The 24,567-nt window shown below is 43.6% G+C and overlaps 1 protein-coding gene across 1 annotated transcript in view; it reads right to left on the reverse strand.

Annotated features, from left to right (window-relative positions):
* WDR97 (WD repeat domain 97) overlaps positions 1 to 24,567 on the reverse strand; it is a 519,753-nt gene that overhangs the window by 228,281 nt on the left and 266,905 nt on the right. The window contains exon 14 of the mRNA XM_069732096.1: positions 1,892 to 2,146. Coding sequence (XP_069588197.1) covers positions 1,892 to 2,146 — 255 coding nt within the window. The remainder of the gene's footprint in view (positions 1 to 1,891; positions 2,147 to 24,567) is intronic.

Here is a 24,567-nt window from a genome sequence, read left to right on the forward strand (position 1 = left end):
GTGGAGTGATCATTGCAGTGACCTAGAGATCCGCGGCCCATATACTCCTACGATTATCACCACAGAAGTGAGTCCTCCGGGCCCCAGTCAGTCTGGCTGGACTGGGATAGGAACTTTAAGCGATCTCCCTGTAATTCATCCTGAACCCCAGAAAAGGTCTGCTTCCTACTCACGGTCCCAGATTGTGGCTTAGCAGTGGGTACGGTGATAAGAATGTCTGCTGCAGAGACAAAGTCAGGGGCTGTGTGGAGAAACGGGGTCAGTGGGTGCTCTCGTCCGCTGGCCTGGCTGCCTTTAGCAAGACTGCATGGTCCACGGCCCATACCACTGAACGCCCGCTCTATCTCCCGGTGGGCAATACATTACACAGACAACACAGGGTTAGGGTAAAACAGTGTGGCAATACTTTATTGCACCTCAACACCCAATAGCAAACAGGACAATCCCAGCAATTACCCCAAGATGGTGCACATTACAGGGTCTCACCGTTCCGCTGACTCGCCGGGATAATGGTAGATGTTATGTCCGAGCTCCCAAGGTAGCTACTCCACCTGTGATACACACGCAGAGAGGAGGTAACGACAAGCGTAGGGAGATAACCGAGAGCAGTCCTGTGTTCTTTTAGCCGGGTCCGATGTACCCTCAGCTGAGATCCTGAACAGAGACCACAACCAGAAGAAAAGAAGTCTCTTTAATACCCGAGGCAGGTAATCTATTTGTAGAATTACCCAGTGTCCTTCAGTCCTCCTCACAGCCTTTCCCTATCTACCTTTGAAGTCAACAAACTGGTTATAGAATACAATACACAATTAGCATATCAGTGCACAATAAACAAAGATAAACACACTCTATATACAAGTCACTATTACAGACATACACAGTATGTTAAATGGTATATCAGTTTGCAAGTCTGTCTTCTTGACCCACCAGACAAACACTTAAATCCACAATATACAAAAATAATGTCAATTCTTCTTGGTTTGCAAAAACATAGTTGTTTGGGAAATTAAGATACAATCTGGTTTCTTCACAGACAGTCACCAGGAAAGTGCTCAGGATGTGACCAACCAGAAGAAGAAACAAAAACAGTTGGAGACGAAATCTTAGGTATGAAGATAACAAATGGTGAAACTACATATACCAGACTACCCCAGTGGAGGTGCAAAACCAAGGCAGAATCCAGAGACAAGAACAAGGTGAGAGGCAAAGTCAGCGCCTTAGTATGTGGAAAACTATGTCCGGCTGGACTCCTTGGTATAGAGGATGGGCAGCTCGTGGTCCTACAGACCCTCCTAACACAGATACAGTAAATCTAAGGATGCTGGAGACAGGTGAACCTATTCTTAGATGACTGTGGTAAAGGCCAGTGGCTCCTAGGTATGTGGACAAGACAAACCACATCAACACATAGGTATTAGATTAGACCAACAGAAACACCAGAGAAGTAAAACTCCTGGATGAGACCAACCCACTGGGAGGAAAAATATAAGCGGAGATAGAGGCAGAGCCATAACAGCTACCAGAGATGGGCACTGGACAGAATGGAATGCTGCTGTATAGCTCCACAAGCTGGCAAATGACGACGAACACGTGACTTAGGGTGGCCTCGATAGACACATGACTTAGAGCAGGCTCGAAAGACAAGTGATATAGGGTGGGCTGAATAGACACGTGACTTCGGGTAGGCTCGATAGACAAGTGATTTATGGTGGGCACGATAAACACGTGAGTTAGGGTCAGTTCGATGGACACATGACTTAGGGTGAGATGAACAGAGACAGACCTTGTGTCCTGCTGTGATTTACATTCAGTAGAAGCAAGAGAGATTAACCCTATGCAATCACCTCCCCATGGTACAGGATTGCTCAGCTTTTTGTGCTTGCACGTTTACCTGAAGCATTGTGGACCTTGCCTGCTTGTGGTTTTGGGTCAGAGGTGACTGAAGTAGAGGTGGACGTGTATCAGGCACAACAGGTGACTTGTCTTTTGTATTCACGGTGGAAAGAAAGCTCTGAAGGATGGGAGGTACTTCATCTATCTCGCTCGTCTCCTCAGCAATCATTTCAGTTGTCTCTTGAGGATCAGCATTATTTTTCTCTTTTTCCATCTGAGGAGTTTTATGAGATGTCTCTGCAGATTGTGTATGCTATAGAAACAAGAGAAATAAAGGAAAATGAGGACCCATGCATATTACAAAGTGACCTATAATCATCAATCTAGGACTGACCTATTTCACCAATCTATACCCAAAGACCCATATCTAGTAACGCACACCACCAACCTATACCCAGTGACCCGTATCTACTGATCCATGCCACCAACCTACAACCAATGATCAATATCTAGTACTGACCCATACCACCAACCTATAACCAAACACCCGTATATACTGACCCACAACCTATAACCAAACAGGCATATCTACTGACCCATACCACCAACCTATAACCAATTACCAATATCTACTACTGACCCATACCACCAACCTATAACCAAACACCCATATCTACTGACCCATACCACTGACCTATAACCAAACACCCATATCTACTGACCCATACCACCAACCTATAACCAATTACCAATATCTACTACTGACCCATACCATTACCTATAACCAATGACCCATATTTAATGACCCATACCACCGCCCGATAACCAAACACCCATATCTACTAACCCATACAACAACCTATAACCAAACACCCATATCTACTGACCCATACCACCGACCTATAACCAAACACCAATATCGACTGACCCATACCACCAACCTATAACCAATTACCAATATCTACTGACCCATACCACCAACCTATAACCAATTACCAATATCTACTACTGACCCATACCATTACCTATAACCAATGACCCATATTTAATGACCCATACCACCGCCCGATAACCAAACATCCATATCTACTAACCCATACCACAACCTATAACCAAACAGGCATATCTACTGACCCATACCACAACCTATAACCAGTGACCCATATCTACTGACCCATACCACCGCCCTATAACTAAACACCAATATCTACTAACCCATACCACAACCTAAAACCAAACACCCATATCTACTGATCCAAACCACCAACCTATAACCAAAGACCTGTATATACTGACCCATACCACCAACTTACACCCAAAAACTCACATCTACTAACCCATACTACAACCTATAACCAAACACCCACATCTACTGACCCATACCACAACCTATAATCAATGACCCATATCTAGTACTGACCCATACCACTGACCTATAACCAGTGACCCATATCTACTGACCCATACCACTGACCTATAACCAAACACCAATATCTACTGACCCATACCACAACCTATAATCAATGACCCATATCTAGTACTGACCCATACCACAACCTATAACCAGTGACCCATATCTACTGACCCATACCACTGACCTATAACCAAACACCAATATCTACTGACCCATACCACCGACCTATAACCAAACACCAATATCTACTGACCCATACCACAACCTATAACCAAACACCAATATCTACTGACCCATACCACCGACCAATAACCAAACACCAATATCTACTGACCCATACCACCGACCTATAACCAAACACCAATATCTACTGACCCATACCACTGACCTATAACCAGTGACCCATACCTACTGACCCATACCACCGACCTATAACCAAACACCAATATCTACTGACCCATACCACCGACCTATAACCAAACACCAATATCTACTGATCCAAAACACCAACCTATAACCAAAGACCTGTATATACTGACCCATACCACAACCTGTAACCAAACACCTATATCTACTGACCCATACCACCAACTTACACCCAAAAACTCACATCTACTAACCCATACTACAACCTATAACCAAACACCAATATCTACTGACCCATACCACAACCTATAACCAAACACCAATATCTACTGACCCATACCACAACCTATAACCAAACACCAATATCTACTGACACATACCACCAACCTATAACCAAACACCCATATCTAGTGACCCGTACCACAACCTATAATCAATGACCCATATCTAGTACTGACCCATACCACAACCTGTAACCAAACACCCAAATCTACTGACCCATACCACAACCTATAATCAATGACCCATATCTAGTACTGACCCATACCACAACCTGTAACCAAACACCCATATCTACTGACCCATACCACCGACCTATAACCAAACACCAATATCTACTGACCCATACCACAACCTATAACCAAACACCCATATCTACTGACCCATACCACTGACCTATAACCAAACACCAATATCTACTGACCCATACCACCGCCCTATAACCAAACACCAATATCTACTGACCCATACCACCGCCCTATAACCAAACACCAATATCTACTGACCCATACCACCGCCCTATAACCAAACACCAATATCTACTGACCCATACCACCGCCCTATAACCAAACACCAATATCTACTGACCCATACCACCGCCCTATAACCAAACACCAATATCTACTGACCCATACCACCGACCTATAACCAAACACCAATATCTACTGACCCATACCACAACCTATAACCAAACACCAATATCTACTGACCCATACCACAACCTAAAACCAAACACCAATATCTACTGACCCATACCACCGACCTATAACCAAACACCAATATCTACTGACCCATACCACAACCTAAAACCAAACACCAATATCTACTGACCCATACCACCGACCTATAACCAAACACCAATATCTACTGACCCATACCACAACCTAAAACCAAACACCAATATCTACTGACCCATACCACCGACCTATAACCAAACACCAATATCTACTGACCCATACCACAACCTAAAACCAAACACCAATATCTACTGACCCATACCACCGCCCTATAACCAAACACCAATATCTACTGACCCATACCACCGACCTATAACCAAACACCAATATCTACTGACCCATACCACTGACCTATAACCAAACACCAATATCTACTGACCCATACCACCGACCTATAACCAAACACCAATATCTACTGACCCATACCACTGACCTATAACCAAACACCAATATCTACTGACCCATACCACAACCTATAACCAGTGACCCATATCTACTGACCCATACCACTGACCTATAACCAAACACCAATATCTACTGACCAATACCACTGACATATAACCAAACACCCATATCTACTGACCCATACCACCGCCCTATAACCAAACACCCATATCTACTGACCCATACCACCGCCCTATAACCAAACACCAATATCTACTGACCCATACCACAACCTATAATCAATGACCCATATCTAGTACTGACCCATACCACAACCTGCAACCAAACACCCATATCTACTGACCCATACCACTGACCTATAACCAAACACCAATATCTACTGACCCATACCACCGACCTATAACCAAACACCAATATCTACTGACCCATACCACAACCTATAATCAATGACCCATATCTAGTACTGACCCATACCACAACCTGTAACCAAACACCCATATCTACTGACCCATACCACTGACCTATAACCAAACACCCATATCTACTGACCCATACCACCGCCCTATAACCAAACACCCATATCTACTGACCCATACCACCGCCCTATAACCAAACACCAATATCTACTGACCCATACCACAACCTATAATCAATGACCCATATCTAGTACTGACCCATACCACAACCTGTAACCAAACACCCTTATCTACTGACCCATACCACTGACCTATAACCAAACACCAATATCTACTGACCCATACCACCAACCTATAACCAAACACCAATATCTACTGACCCATACCACTGACCTATAACCAAACACCAATATCTACTGACCCATACCACCAACCTATAACCAAACACCAATATCTACTGACCCATACCACCAACCTATAACCAAACACCAATATCTACTGACCCATACCACCGACCTATAACCAAACACCAATATCTACTGACCCATACCACCGACCTATAACCAAACACCAATATCTACTGACCCATACCACAACCTATAACCAAACACCAACATCTACTGACACATACCACCAACCTATAACCAAACACCCATATCTACTGACCCATACCACCGACCTATAACCAAACACCAATATCTACTGACCCATACCACCGACCTATAACCAAACACCAATATCTACTGACCCATACCACCGACCTATAACCAAACACCAATATCTACTGACCCATACCACCGACCTATAACCAAACACCAATATCTACTGACCCATACCACCACCCTATAACCAAACACCAATATCTACTGACCCATACCACCACCCTATAACCAAACACCCATATCTACTGACCCATACCACTGACCTATAACCAAACACCAATATCTACTGACCCATACCACTGACCTATAACCAAACACCAATATCTACTGACCCATACCACCGACCTATAACCAAACACCAATATCTACTGACCCATACCACCAACCTAAAACAAAACACCAATATCTACTGACCCATACCACCGCCCTATAACCAAACACCAATATCTACTGACCCATACCACCGACCTATAACCAAACACCAATATCTACTGACCCATACCACCGACCAATAACCAAACACCAATATCTACTGACCCATACCACCGACCAATAACCAAACACCAATATCTACTGACCCATACCACCGACCTATAACCAAACACCAATATCTACTGACCCATACCACCGCCCTATAACCAAACACCAATATCTACTGACCCATACCACCGACCAATAACCAAACACCAATATCTACTGATCCAAACCCCCAACCTATAACCAAAGACCAATATCTACTGACCCATACCACAACCTGTAACCAAACACCCATATCTACTGACCCATACCACCAACTTACACCCAAAAACTCACATCTACTAACCCATACTACAACCTATAACCAAACACCAATATCTACTGACCCATACCACAACCTATAACCAAACACCAATATCTACTGACCCATACCACCAACCTATAACCAAACACCCATATCTACTGACCCATACCACAACCTATAATCAATGACCCATATCTACTGACCCATACCACCGCCCTATAACCAAACACCAATATCTACTGACCCATACCACCGCCCTATAACCAAACACCAATATCTACTGACCCATACCACTGACCTATAACCAAACACCCATATCTACTGACCCATACCACAACCTATAATCAATGACCCATATCTAGTACTGACCCATACCACAACCTATAACCAGTGACCCATATCTACTGACCCATACCACAACCTATAACCAGTGACCCATATCTACTGACCCATACCACAACCTATAACCAAACATAGTAACATAGTAACATAGTTATTAAGGCCGAAAAAAGACATTTGTCCATCCAGTTCAGCCTATATTCCATCATAATAAATCCCCAGATTTACGTCCTTCTACAGAACCTAATAATTGTATGATACAATATTGTTCTGCTTCAGGAAGACATCCAGGCCTCTCTTGAACCCCTCGACTGAGTTCGCCATCACCACCTCCTCAGGCAAGAAATTCCAGATTCTCACTGCCCTAACAGTAAAGAATCCTCTTCTATGTTGGTGGAAAAACCTTCTCTCCTCCAGACGCAAAGAATGCCCCCTTGTGCCCGTCACCTTCCTTGGTATAAACAGATCCTCAGCGAGATATTTGTATTGTCCCCTTATATACTTATACATGGTTATTAGATCGCCCCTCAGTCGTCTTTTTTCTAGACTAAATAATCCTAATTTCGCTAATCTATCTGGGTATTGTAGTTCTCCCATCCCCTTTATTAATTTTGTTGCCCTCCTTTGTACTCTCTCTAGTTCCATTATATCCTTCCTGAGCACCGGTGCCCAAACACCAATATCTACTGACCCATACCACCGCCCTATAACCAAACACCAATATCTACTGACCCATACCACTGACCTATAACCAAACACCCATATCTACTGACCCATACCACCACCCTATAACCAAACACCCATATCTACTGACCCATACCACCACACTATAACCAAACACCAATATCTACTGACCCATACCACCGACCTATAACCAAACACCAATATCTACTGACCCATACCACCGACCTATAACCAAACACCCATATCTACTGACCCATACCACAACCTATAACCAGTGACCCATATCTACTGACCCATACCACTGACCTATAACCAAACACCCATATCTACTGACCCATACCACCGCCCTATAACCAAACACCAATATCTACTGACCCATACCACTGACCTATAACCAAACACCCATATCTACTGACCCATAACACAACCTATAACCAGTGACCCATATCTACTGACCCATACCACAACCTAAAACCAAACACCCATATCTACTGACCCATACCACTGACCTATAAACCTGAAACTAAACCTGTCAAAAACTGAACTCCTCGTGTTCTCTCCCTCTACTAACCTACCTTTGCCTGACATTGCCATCTCCGTGTGCGGTTCCACCATTACTCCAAAGCAACATGCCCGCTGCCTTGGGGTCATCCTTGATTCTGACCTTTCATTCACCCCCTACATCCGATCACTGGCTCGCTCTTCTTACCTGCATCTCAAAAACATTTCTAGAATTCGCCCTTTTCTTAATTTCGACTCTGCAAAAACTCTGACTGTTTCACTTATTCATTCTCGTCTGGACTATCGTAACTCTCTACTAATCGGTCTCCCTCTTGCAAAACTCTCCCCGCTCCAATCTGTCCTGAATGCTGCAGCCAGGATCATATTCCTCACCAACCGTTACACCGATGCCTCTACCCTGTGCCAGTCATTACACTGGCTACCCATCCACTCCAGAATCCAGTACAAAACTACTACCCTCATCCACAAAGCACTCCATGGCTCAGCACCACCCTACATCTCCTCCCTGGTATCAGTCTACCACCCTACCCGTGCCCTCCGCTCCGCTAATGACCTCAGGTTAGCATCCTCAATAATCAGAACCTCCCACTCCCGTCTCCAAGACTTTACACGTGCTGCGCCGATTCTTTGGAATGCACTACCTAGGTTAATACGATTAATCCCCAATCCCCACAGTTTTAAGCGTGCCCTAAAAACTCATTTGTTCAGACTGGCCTACCGTCTCAATGCATTAACCTAACGATCCCTGTGTGGCCTATTTATAATTAAAAAAAAAAAAAAAAAAAAAGGTTCCTCGCATCATGTTCTCATACACTTTATGCAGTATTAGCCCTCTGTGTCTGTACTGCTACATACTTAGGCAGGTAACTGGTTCATGCAGCTTTACATGAACACCTGAGCCTTACACTATAGCTGGTCCGAATAACTAAAGCAATTGTTACCATCCACCTCTCGTGTCTCCCCTTTTCCCCATAGTTTGTAAGCTTGCGAGCAGCAGGACCCTCACTCCTCCTGGTATCTGTTTTGAACTGTATTTCTGTTATGCTGTAATGTCTATTGTCTGTACAAGTCCCCTCTATAATTTGTAAAGCGCTGCGGAATATGTTGGCGCTATATAAATAAAATTATTATTATTATTATTATTATAACCAAACACCAATATCTACTGACCCATACCACAACCTATAACCAAACACCAATATCTACTGACCCATACCACAACCTAAAACCAAACACCAATATCTACTGACCCATACCACCGACCTATAACCAAACACCAATATCTACTGACCCATACCACAACCTAAAACCAAACACCAATATCTACTGACCCATACCACCGACCTATAACCAAACACCAATATCTACTGACCCATACCACAACCTAAAACCAAACACCAATATCTACTGACCCATACCACAGACCTATAACCAAACACCAATATCTACTGACCCATACCACCGCCCTATAACCAAACACCAATATCTACTGACCCATACCACCGACCTATAACCAAACACCAATATCTACTGACCCATACCACCGCCCTATAACCAAACACCAATATCTACTGACCCATACCACTGACCTATAACCAAACACCAATATCTACTGACCCATACCACAACCTATAACCAGTGACCCATATCTACTGACCCATACCACTGACCTATAACCAAACACCAATATCTACTGACCAATACCACTGACCTATAACCAAACACCCATATCTACTGACCCATACCACCGCCCTATAACCAAACACCAATATCTACTGACCAATACCACCGCCCTATAACCAAACACCCATATCTACTGACCCATACCACCGCCCTATAACCAAACACCAATATCTACTGACCCATACCACAACCTATAATCAATGACCCATATCTACTGACCCATACCACCGACCTATAACCAAACACCAATATCTACTGACCCATACCACAACCTATAATCAATGACCCATATCTAGTACTGACCCATACCACAACCTGTAACCAAACACCCATATCTACTGACCCATACCACCGCCCTATAACCAAACACCAATATCTACTGACCCATACCACAACCTATAATCAATGACCCATATCTAGTACTGACCCATACCACTGACCTATAACCAAACACCAATATCTACTGACCCATACCACCAACCTATAACCAAACACCAATATCTACTGACCCATACCACCAACCTATAACCAAACACCAATATCTACTGACCCATACCACTGACCTATAACCAAACACCAATATCTACTGACCCATACCACCGCCCTATAACCAAACACCAATATCTACTGACCCATACCACCGCCCTATAACCAAACACCAATATCTACTGACCCATACCACCAACCTATAACCAAACACCCATATCTACTGACCCATACCACTGACCTATAACCAAACACCCATATCTACTGACCCATACCACCGCCCTATAACCAAACACCCATATCTACTGACCAATACCACCGCCCTATAACCAAACACCAATATCTACTGACCCATACCACAACCTATAATCAATGACCCATATCTACTGACCCATACCACCGACCTATAACCAAACACCAATATCTACTGACCCATACCACAACCTATAATCAATGACCCATATCTAGTACTGACCCATACCACAACCTGTAACCAAACACCCATATCTACTGACCCATACCACTGACCTATAACCAAACACCAATATCTACTGACCCATACCACCGATCTATAACCAAACACCAATATCTACTGACCCATACCACAACCTATAATCAATGACCCATATCTAGTACTGACCCATACCACAACCTGTAACCAAACACCCATATCTACTGACCCATACCACTGACCTATAACCAAACACCCATATCTACTGACCCATACCACCGCCCTATAACCAAACACCCATATCTACTGACCCATACCACCGCCCTATAACCAAACACCAATATCTACTGACCCATACCACAACCTATAATCAATGACCCATATCTAGTACTGACCCATACCACAACCTGTAACCAAACACCCATATCTACTGACCCATACCACCGCCCTATAACCAAACACCCATATCTACTGACCCATACCACTGACCTATAACCAAACACCAATATCTACTGACCCATACCACCAACCTATAACCAAACACCAATATCTACTGACCCATACCACTGACCTATAACCAAACACCAATATCTACTGACCCATACCACCGCCCTATAACCAAACACCAATATCTACTGACCCATACCACCGCCCTATAACCAAACACCAATATCTACTGACCCATACCACCAACCTATAACCAAACACCCATATCTACTGACCCATACCACTGACCTATAACCAAACACCAATATCTACTGACCCATACCACCGCCCTATAACCAAACACCAATATCTACTGACCCATACCACCGCCCTATAACCAAACACCAATATCTACTGACCCATACCACCGCCCTATAACCAAACACCAATATCTACTGACCCATACCACCGCCCTATAACCAAACACCAATATCTACTGACCCATACCACCGCCCTATAACCAAACACCAATATCTACTGACCCATACCACCGCCCTATAACCAAACACCAATATCTACTGACCCATACCACCGCCCTATAACCAAACACCAATATCTACTGACCCATACCACCGACCTATAACCAAACACCAATATCTACTGACCCATACCAACGCCCTATAACCAAACACCAATATCTACTGACCCATACCACCGCCCTATAACCAAACACCAATATCTACTGACCCATACCACCGACCTATAACCAAACCCCAATATTTACTGACCCATACCACCAACCTATAACCAAACACCAATATCTACTAACCCATACCACCGCCCTATAACCAAACACCAATATCTACTGACACATACCACCAACCTATAACCAAACACCAATATCTACTAACCCATACCACCGCCCTATAACCAAACACCAATATCTACTGACACATACCACCAACCTATAACCAAACCCCAATATCTACTGACACATACCACCAACCTATAACCAAACACCAATATCTACTAACCCATACCACCGCCCTATAACCAAACACCAATATCTACTGACCCATACCATCGCCCTATAACCAAACACCAATATCTATTGACCCATACCACCGCCCTATAACCAAACACCAATATCTACTGACCCATAGCACTGACCTATAACCAAACACCAATATTTACTGACCCATACCACAACCTATAACCAAACACCCATATCTACTGACCCATACCACTGACCTATAACCAAAGACGTGTATATAATGACCCATACCACAACCTGTAACCAAACACCCATATCTACTAACCCATACCACAACCTATAATCAATGACCCATATCTAGTACTGACCCATACCACAACCTGTAACCAAACAACCATATCTACTGACCCATACCACTGACCTATAACCAAACACCAATATCTACTGACCCATACCACAACCTATAACCAAACACCCATATCTATTGACCCATACCACCAACCTATAACCAAACACCAATATCTACTGACCCATACCACTGACCTATAACCAAACACCAATATCTACTGACCCATACCACAACCTATAACCAAACACCAATATCTACTGACCCATACCACCGCCCTATAACCAAACACCAATATCTACTGACCCATACCACTGACCTATAACCAAACACCAATATCTACTGACCCATACCACAACCTATAACCAAACACCAATATCTACTGACCCATACCACCGCCCTATAACCAAACACCAATATCTACTGACCCATACCACAACCTATAACCAAACACACATATCTACTGACCCATACCACAACCTATAACCAAACACACATATCTACTGACCCATACCACTGACCTATAACCAAACACCAATATCTACTGACCCATACCACTGACCTATAACCAAAAACCAATATCTACTGACCCATACCACCGCCCTATAACCAAACACCAATATCTACTGACCCATACCACTGACCTATAACCAAACACCAATATCTACTGACCCATACCACCGCCCTATAACCAAACACCAATATCTACTGACCCATACCACCGACCTATAACCAAACACCAATATCTACTGACCCATACCACCGACCTATAACCAAACACCAATATCTACTGACCCATACCACCAACCTAAAACCAGTGACCCATATCTACTGACCCATACCACCGACCTATAACCAAACACCAATATCTACTGACCCATACCACCGACCTATAACCAGTGACCCATATCTACTGACCCATACCACCGCCCTATAACCAAACACCACTATCTACTGACCCATACCACCGACCTATAACCAGTGACCCATATCTACTGACCCATACCACCGACCTATAACCAGTGACCCATATCTACTGACCCATACCACTGACCTATAACCAAACACCCATATCTACTGACCCATACCACTGACCTATAACCAAACACCAATATCTACTGACCCATACCACCAACCTAAAACCAGTGACCCATATCTACTGACCCATACCACCGAGCTATAACCAAACACCAATATCTACTGACCCATACCACCGACCTATAACCAAACACCAATATCTACTGACCCATACCACCAACCTAAAACCAGTGACCCATATCTACTGACCCATACCACCGACCTATAACCAAACACCAATATCTACTGACCCATACCACCGACCTATAACCAGTGACCCATATCTACTGACCCATACCACCGCCCTATAACCAAACACCAATATCTACTGACCCATACCACCGACCTATAACCAGTGACCCATATCTACTGACCCATACAACCGACCTATAACCAGTGACCCATATCTACTGACCCATACCACCGACCTATAACCAGTGACCCATATCTACTGACCCATACCACTGACCTATAACCAAACACCCATATCTACTGACCCATACCACTGACCTATAACCAAACACCAATATCTACTGACCCATACCACCAACCTAAAACCAGTGACCCATATCTACTGACCCATACCACTGACCTATAACCAAACACCAATATCTACTGACCCATACCACTGACCTATAACCAGTGACCCATATCTACTGACCCATACCACCGCCCTATAACCAAACACCAATATCTACTGACCCATACCACTGACCTATAACCAAACACCAATATCTACTGACCCATACCACTGACCTATAACCAAACACCAATATCTACTGACCCATACCACCGACCTATAACCAAACACCAATATCTACTGACCCATGCCACCACCCTATAACCAAACACCAATATCTACTGACCCATACCACCGCCCTATAACCAAACACCAATATCTACTGACCCATACCACCGACCTATAACCAAACACCAATATCTACTGACCCATACCACCGACCTATAACCAAACACCAATATCTACTGACCCATACCACAACCTATAACCAAACACCAATATCTACTGACCCATACCACTGACCTATAACCAAACACCAATATCTACTGACCCATACCACTGACCTATAACCAAACACCAATATCTACTGACCCATACCACTGACCTATAACCAAACACCAATATCTACTGACCCATACCACCGACCTATAACCAAACACCAATATCTACTGACCCATACCACTGACCTATAACCAGTGACCCATATGTACTGACCCATACCACCGCCCTATAACCAAACACCAATATCTACTGACCCATACCACCGACCTATAACCAAACACCAATATCTACTGACCCATACCACTGACCTATAACCAAACACCAATATCTACTGACCCATACCACCGACCTATAACCAAACACCAATATCTACTGACCCATACCACTGACCTATAACCAGTGACCCATATCTACTGACCCATACCACCGCCCTATAACCAAACACCAATATCTACTGACCCATACCACCGACCTATAACCAAACACCAATATCTTCTGATCCATACCACCGCCCTATAACCAAACACCAATATCTACTGACCCATACCACTGACCTATAACCAAAGACCTGTATATACTGACCCATACCACCAACCTATAACCAAAGACCTGTATATACTGACCCATACCACCAACCTATAACCAAAGACCTGTATATACTGACCCATACCACAGACCTATAACCAAACACCCATATCTACTGACCCATACCACCAACTTACACCCAAAAACTCACATCTACTAACCCATACCACAACCTATAACCAAACACCAATATCTACTGACCCATACCACCGCCCTATAACCAAACACCAATATCTACTGACCCATACCACTGACCTATAACCAAAGACCTGTATATACTGACCCATACCACCGACCTATAACCAAACACCCATATCTACTGACCCATACCACAACCTGTAACCAAACACCCTTATCTACTGACCCATACCACAACCTATAACCAAACACCAATATCTACTGACCCATACCACCGCCCTATAACCAAACACCAATATCTACTGACCCATACCACTGACCTATAACCAAACACCAATATCTACTGACCCATACCACCGACCTATAACCAAACACCAATATCTACTGACCCATACCACCGACCTATAACCAAAGACCTGTATATACTGACCCATACCACAACCTGTAACCAAACACCAATACCTACTGACCCATACCACCGACCTATAACCAGTGACCCATATCTACTGACCCATACCACCGCCCTATAACCAAACACCAATATCTACTGACCCATACCACAACCTATAACCAAACACCAATATCTACTGACCCATACCAACGACCTATAACCAAACACCAATATCTACTGACCCATACCACCGAACTATAACCAAACACCAATATCTACTGACCCATACCACTGACCTATAACCAAACACCAATATCTACTGACCCATACCACCGCCCTATAACCAAACACCAATATCTACTGACCCATACCACTGACCTATAACCAAACACCCATATCTACTGACCCATACCACTGACCTATAACCAAACACCCATATCTACTGACCCATACCACTGACCTATAACCAAACACCAATATCTACTGACCCATACCACCGACCTATAACCAAACACCAATATCTACTGACCCATACCACTGACCTATAACCAAACACCCATATCTACTGACCCATACCACTGACCTATAACCAAACACCAATATCTACTGACCCATACCACTGACCTATAACCAAACACCCATATCTACTGACCCATACCACAACCTATAACCAAACACCCATATCTACTGACCCATACCACAACCTATAACCAAACACCAATATCTACTGACCCATACCACCGACCTATAACCAAACACCCATATCTACTGACCCATACCACCGACCTATAACCAAACACCCATATCTACTGACCCATACCACTGACCTATAACCAAACACCCATATCTACTGACCCATACCACCGAACTATAACCAAACACCAATATCTACTGACCCATACCACTGACCTATAACCAAACACCCATATCTACTGACCCATACCACCGACCTATAACCAAACACCAATATCTACTGACCCATACCACTGACCTATAACCAAACACCAATATCTACTGACCCATACCACTGACCTATAACCAAACACCAATATCTACTGACCCATACCACAACCTATAACCAGTGACCCATATCTACTGACCCATACCACTGACCTATAACCAAACACCAATATCTACTGACCCATACCACAACCTATAACCAGTGACCCATATCTACTGACCCATACCACTGACCTATAACCAAACACCAATATCTACTGACCCATACCACTGACCTATAACCAAACACCCATATCTACTGACCCATACCACTGACCTATAACCAAACACCCATATCTACTGACCCATACCACAACCTATAACCAGTGACCCATATCTACTGACCCATACCACTGACCTATAACCAAACACCCATATCTACTGACCCATACCACTGACCTATAACCAAACACCCATATCTACTGACCCATACCACCGCCCTATAACCAAACACCAATATCTACTGACCCATACCACCGACCTATAACCAAACACCAATATCTACTGACCCATACCACCGCCCTATAACCAAACACCCATATCTACTGACCCATACCACCGACCTATAACCAAACACCAATATCTACTGACCCATACCACTGACCTATAACCAAACACCCATATCTACTGACCCATACCACAACCTATAACCAGTGACCCATATCTACTGACCCATACCACTGACCTATAACCAAACACCAATATCTACTGACCCATACCACCGACCTATAACCAAACACCAATATCTACTGACTCATACCACTGACCTATAACCAAACACCAATATCTACTGACCCATACCACTGACCTATAACCAAACACCCATATCTACTGACCCATACCACAACCTATAACCAGTGACCCATATCTACTGACCCATACCACTGACCTATAACCAAACACCAATATCTACTGACCCATACCACCGACCTATAACCAAACACCAATATCTACTGACCCATACCACTGACCTACAACCAAACACCAATATCTACTGACCCATACCACCGCCCTATAACCAAACACCATTATCTACTGACCCATACCACAACCTATAACCAAACACCAATATCTACTGACCCATACCACCGCCCTATAACCAAACACCAATATCTACTGACCCATACCACTGACCTATAACCAAACACCAATATCTACTGACCCATACCACCGACCTATAACCAAACACCAATATCTACTGACCCATACCACTGACCTATAACCAAACACCAATATCTACTGACCCATACCACCGCTCTATAACCAAACACCAATATCTACTGACCCATACCACCGACCTATAACCAAACACCAATATCTACTGACCCATACCACCGCCCTATAACCAAACACCAATATCTACTGACCCATACCACTGACCTATAACCAGTGACCCATATCTACTGACCCATACCACCGCCCTATAACCAAACACCAATATCTACTGACCCATACCACTGACCTATAACCAAACACCAATATCTACTGACCCATACCACAACCTATAACCAAACACCAATATCTACTGACCCATACCACCGCCCTATAACCAAACACCAATATCTACTGACCCATACCACTGACCTATAACCAAACACCAATATCTACTGACCCATACCACAACCTATAACCAGTGACCCATATCTACTGACCCATACCACCGCCCTATAACCAAACACCAATATCTACTGACCCATACCACAACCTATAACCAGTGACCCATATCTACTGACCCATACCACCGCCCTATAACCAAACACCCATATCTACTGACCCATACCACCGACCTATAACCAGTGACCCATATCTACTGACCCATACCACTGACCTATAACCAAACACCAATATCTACTGACCCATACCACCGACCTATAACCAAACACCAATATCTACTGACCCATACCACAACCTATAACCAAACACCCATATTTACTGACCCATACCACAACCTAAAACCAAACACCAATATCTACTGACCCATACCACCGACCTATAACCAAACACCAATATCTACTGACCCATACCACCGCCCTATAACCAAACACCCATATCTACTGACCCATACCACCGCCCTATAACCAAACACCAATATCTACTGACCCATACCACCGACCTATAACCAAACACCCATATCTACTGACCCATACCACAACCTATAACCAGTGACCCATATCTACTGACCCATACCACCGCCCTATAACCAAACACCAATATCTACTGACCCATACCACAACCTATAACCAGTGACCCATATCTACTGACCCATACCACTGACCTATAACCAAACACCCATATCTACTGACCCATACCACAACCTATAACCAAACACCAATATCTACTGACCCATACCACAACCTATAACCAGTGACCCATATCTACTGACCCATACCACTGACCTATAACCAAACACCAATATATACTGACCCATACCACAACCTATAACCAAACACCAATATCTACTGACCCATACCACAACCTATAACCAGTGACCCATATCTACTGACCTATAACCAAACACCAATATCTACTGACCCATACCACCGACTTATAACCAAACACCAATATCTACTGACCCATACCACCACCCTATAACCAAACACCCATATCTACTGACCCATACCACTGACCTATGACCAAACACCCATATCTACTGACCCATACCACTGACCTATAACCAAACACCAATATCTACTGACCCATACCACCGACCTATAACCAAACACCCATATCTACTGACCCATACCACTGACCTATAACCAAACACCCATATCTACTGACCCATACCACAACCTATAACCAAACACCCATATCTACTGACCCATACCCCCGACCTATAACCAAACACCAATATCTACTGACCCATACCCCCGACCTATAACCAAACACCAATATCTACTGACCCATACCACCGACCTATAACCAAACACCAATATCTACTGACCCATACCACAACCTATAACCAAACACCGATATCTACTGACCCATACCACAACCTATAACCAAACACCCATATCTACTGACCCATACCACAACCTATAACCAAACACCCATATCTACTGACCCATACCACTGACCTATAACCAAACACCAATATCTACTGACCCATACCACCGACCTATAACCAAACACCAATATCTACTGACCCATACCACCGACCTATAACCAAACACCCATATCTACTGACCCATACCACAACCTATAACCAAACACCTATATCTACTGACCCATACCACTGACCTATAACCAAACACCCATATCTACTGACCCATACCACAACCTATAACCAAACACCCATATCTACTGACCCATACCACAACCTATAACCAAACACCCATATCTACTGACCGATACCACTGACCTATAACCAAACACCAATATCTACTGACCCATACCACCGACCTATAACCAAACACCAATATCTACTGACCCATACCACAACCTATAACCAAACACCCATATCTACTGACCCATACCACAACCTATAACCAAACACCCATATCTACTGACCCATACCACTGACCTATAACCAAACACCCATATCTACTGACCCATACCACAACCTATAACCAAACACCCATATCTACTGACCCATACCACAACCTATAACCAAACACCCATATCTACTGACCCATACCACTGACCTATAACCAAACACCAATATCTACTGACCCATACCACCGACCTATAACCAAACACCAATATCTACTGACTCATACCACTGACCTATAACCAAACACCAATATCTACTGACCCATACCACCGCCCTAAAACCAAACACCAATATCGACTGACCCATACCACTGACCTATAACCAAACACCAATATCTACTGACCCATACCACCGCCCTATAACCAAACACCAATATCTACTGACCCATACCACTGACCTATAACCAAACACCAATATCTACTGACCCATACCACCAACCTATAACCAAACACCTATATCTACTGACCCATACCACTGACCTATAACCAAACACCCATATCTACTGACCCATACCACAACCTATAACCAAACACCCATATCTACTGACCCATACCACAACCTATAACCAAACACCCATATCTACTGACCGATACCACTGACCTATAACCAAACACCAATATCTACTGACCCATACCACCGACCTATAACCAAACACCAATATCTACTGACCCATACCACAACCTATAACCAAACACCCATATCTACTGACCCATACCACAACCTATAACCAAACACCCATATCTACTGACCCATACCACTGACCTATAACCAAACACCCATATCTACTGACCCATACCACAACCTATAACCAAACACCCATATCTACTGACCCATACCACAACCTATAACCAAACACCCATATCTACTGACCCATACCACTGACCTATAACCAAACACCAATATCTACTGACCCATACCACCGACCTATAACCAAACACCAATATCTACTGACTCATACCACTGACCTATAACCAAACACCAATATCTACTGACCCATACCACCGCCCTAAAACCAAACACCAATATCGACTGACCCATACCACTGACCTATAACCAAACACCAATATCTACTGACCCATACCACCGCCCTATAACCAAACACCAATATCTACTGACCCATACCACTGACCTATAACCAAACACCAATATCTACTGACCCATACCACCGCCCTATAACCAAACACCAATATCTACTGACCCATACCACTGACCTATAACCAAACACCAATATCTACTGACCCATACCACCGCCCTATAACCAAACACCATTATCTACTGACCCATACCACAACCTATAACCAAACACCAATATCTACTGACCCATACCACTGACCTATAACCAAACACCCATATCTACTGACCCATACCACCGCCCTATAACCAAACACCAATATCTACTGACCCATACCACCGCCCTATAACCAAACACCAATATCTACTGACCCATACCACTGACCTATAACCAAACACCAATATCTACTGACCCATACCACCGCCCTATAACCAAACACCAATATCTACTGACCCATACCACCGACCTATAACCAAACACCAATATCTACTGACCCATATCACCGCCCTATAACCAAACACCAATATCTACTGACCCATACCACCGCCCTATAACCAAACACCAATATCTACTGACCCATACCACTGACCTATAACCAAACACCAATATCTACTGACCCATACCACAACCTATAACCAGTGACCCATATCTACTGACCCATACCACCGCCCTATAACCAAACACCAATATCTACTGACCCATACCACAACCTATAACCAAACACCAATATCTACTGACCCATACCACTGACCTATAACCAAACACCAATATCTACTGACCCATACCACTGACTTATAACCAAACACCAATATCTACTGACCCATACCACCGCCCTATAACCAAACACCAATATCTACTGACCCATACCACCGACCTATAACCAAACACCAATATCTACTGACCCATACCACCGCCCTATAACCAAACACCAATATCTACTGACCCATACCACAACCTATAACCAGTGACCCATATCTACTGACCCATACCACAACCTATAACCAGTGACCCATATCTACTGACCCATACCACAACCTATAACCAGTGACCCATATCTACTGACCCATACCACCGCCCTATAACCAAACACCAATATCTACTGACCCATACCACTGACCTATAACCAAACACCCATATCTACTGACCCATACCACTGACCTATAACCAAACACCCATATCTACTGACCCATACCACAACCTATAACCAAACACCAATATCTACTGACCCATACCACAACCTATAACCAGTGACCCATATCTACTGACCCATACCACCGCCCTATAACCAAACACCAATATTTACTGACCCATACCACTGACCTATAACCAAACACCCATATCTACTGACCCATACCACTGACCTATAACCAAACACCCATATCTACTGACCCATACCACCAACCTATAACCAAACACCCATATCAACTGACCCATACCACCGCCCTATAACCAAACACCCATATCTACTGACCCATACCACCGCCCTATAACCAAACACCCATATTTACTGACCCATACCACCGCCCTATAAGCAAACACCAATATCTACTGACCCATACCACTGACCTATAACCAAACACCCATATCAACTAACCCATACCACTGCCCTATAACCAAACACCCATATTTACTGACCCATACCACCGCCCTATAACCAAACACCAATATCTACTGACCCATACCACAACCTATAACCAAACACCCATATCTAGTACTGACCCATACCACAACCTATAACCAAAGACCTGTATATACTGACCCACACCACAACCTTAATCCAAACACCAATATCTACTGACCCATACCACAACCTATAACCAAACACCCATATCTAGTACTGACCCATACCACAACCTATAACCAAAGACCTGTATATACTGACCCATACCACAACCTGTAACCAAACACCAATGTCTACTGACCCATACCACCGCCCTATAACCAAACACCAATATCGACTGACCCATACCACAACCTATAACCAAACACCAATATCTACTGACCCATACCACTGACCTATAACCAAACACCCATATCTACTGACCCATACCACAACCTATAACCAAACACCCATATCTACTGACCCATACCACTGACCTATAACCAAACACCCATATCTACTGACCCATACCACAACCTATAACCAAACACCCATATCTACTGACCCATACCACAACCTATAACCAAACACCAATATCTACTGACCCATACCACTGACCTATAACCAAACACCCATATCTACTGACCCATACCACAACCTATAACCAAACACCAATATCTACTGACCCATATCACCGCCCTATAACCAAACACCAATATCTACTGACCCATACCACAACCTATAACCATTGACCCATATCTACTGACCCATACCACCAACCTATAACCAAACACCAATATCTACTGACCCATACCACCGACCTATAACCAAACACCAATATCTACTGACCCATACCACAACCTATAACCATTGACCCATATCTACTGACCCATACCACTGACATATAACCAAACACCAATATCTACTGACCCATACCACAACCTATAACCAAACACCAATATCTACTGACCCATACCACAACCTATAACCAAACACCAATATCTACTGACCCATACCACCAACCTATAACCAAACACCAATATCTACTGACCCATACCACTGACCTATAACCAAACACCATTATCTACTGACCCATACCACCGACCTATAACCAGTGACCCATATCTACTGACCCATACCACCGACCTATAACCAGTGACCCATATCTACTGACCCATACCACAACCTATAACCAAACACCAATATCTACTGACCCATACCACAACCTATAACCAAACACCAATATCTACTGACCCATACCACCGACCTATAACCAAACACCAATATCTACTGACCCATACCACAACCTATAACCAAACACCAATATCTACTGACCCATACCACTGACCTATAACCAAACACCCATATCT

The sequence above is a fragment of the Ranitomeya imitator genome, chromosome 6, assembly GCF_032444005.1.
Source record: "Ranitomeya imitator isolate aRanImi1 chromosome 6, aRanImi1.pri, whole genome shotgun sequence".
Taxonomy (NCBI): Eukaryota; Metazoa; Chordata; class Amphibia; order Anura; family Dendrobatidae; genus Ranitomeya; species Ranitomeya imitator.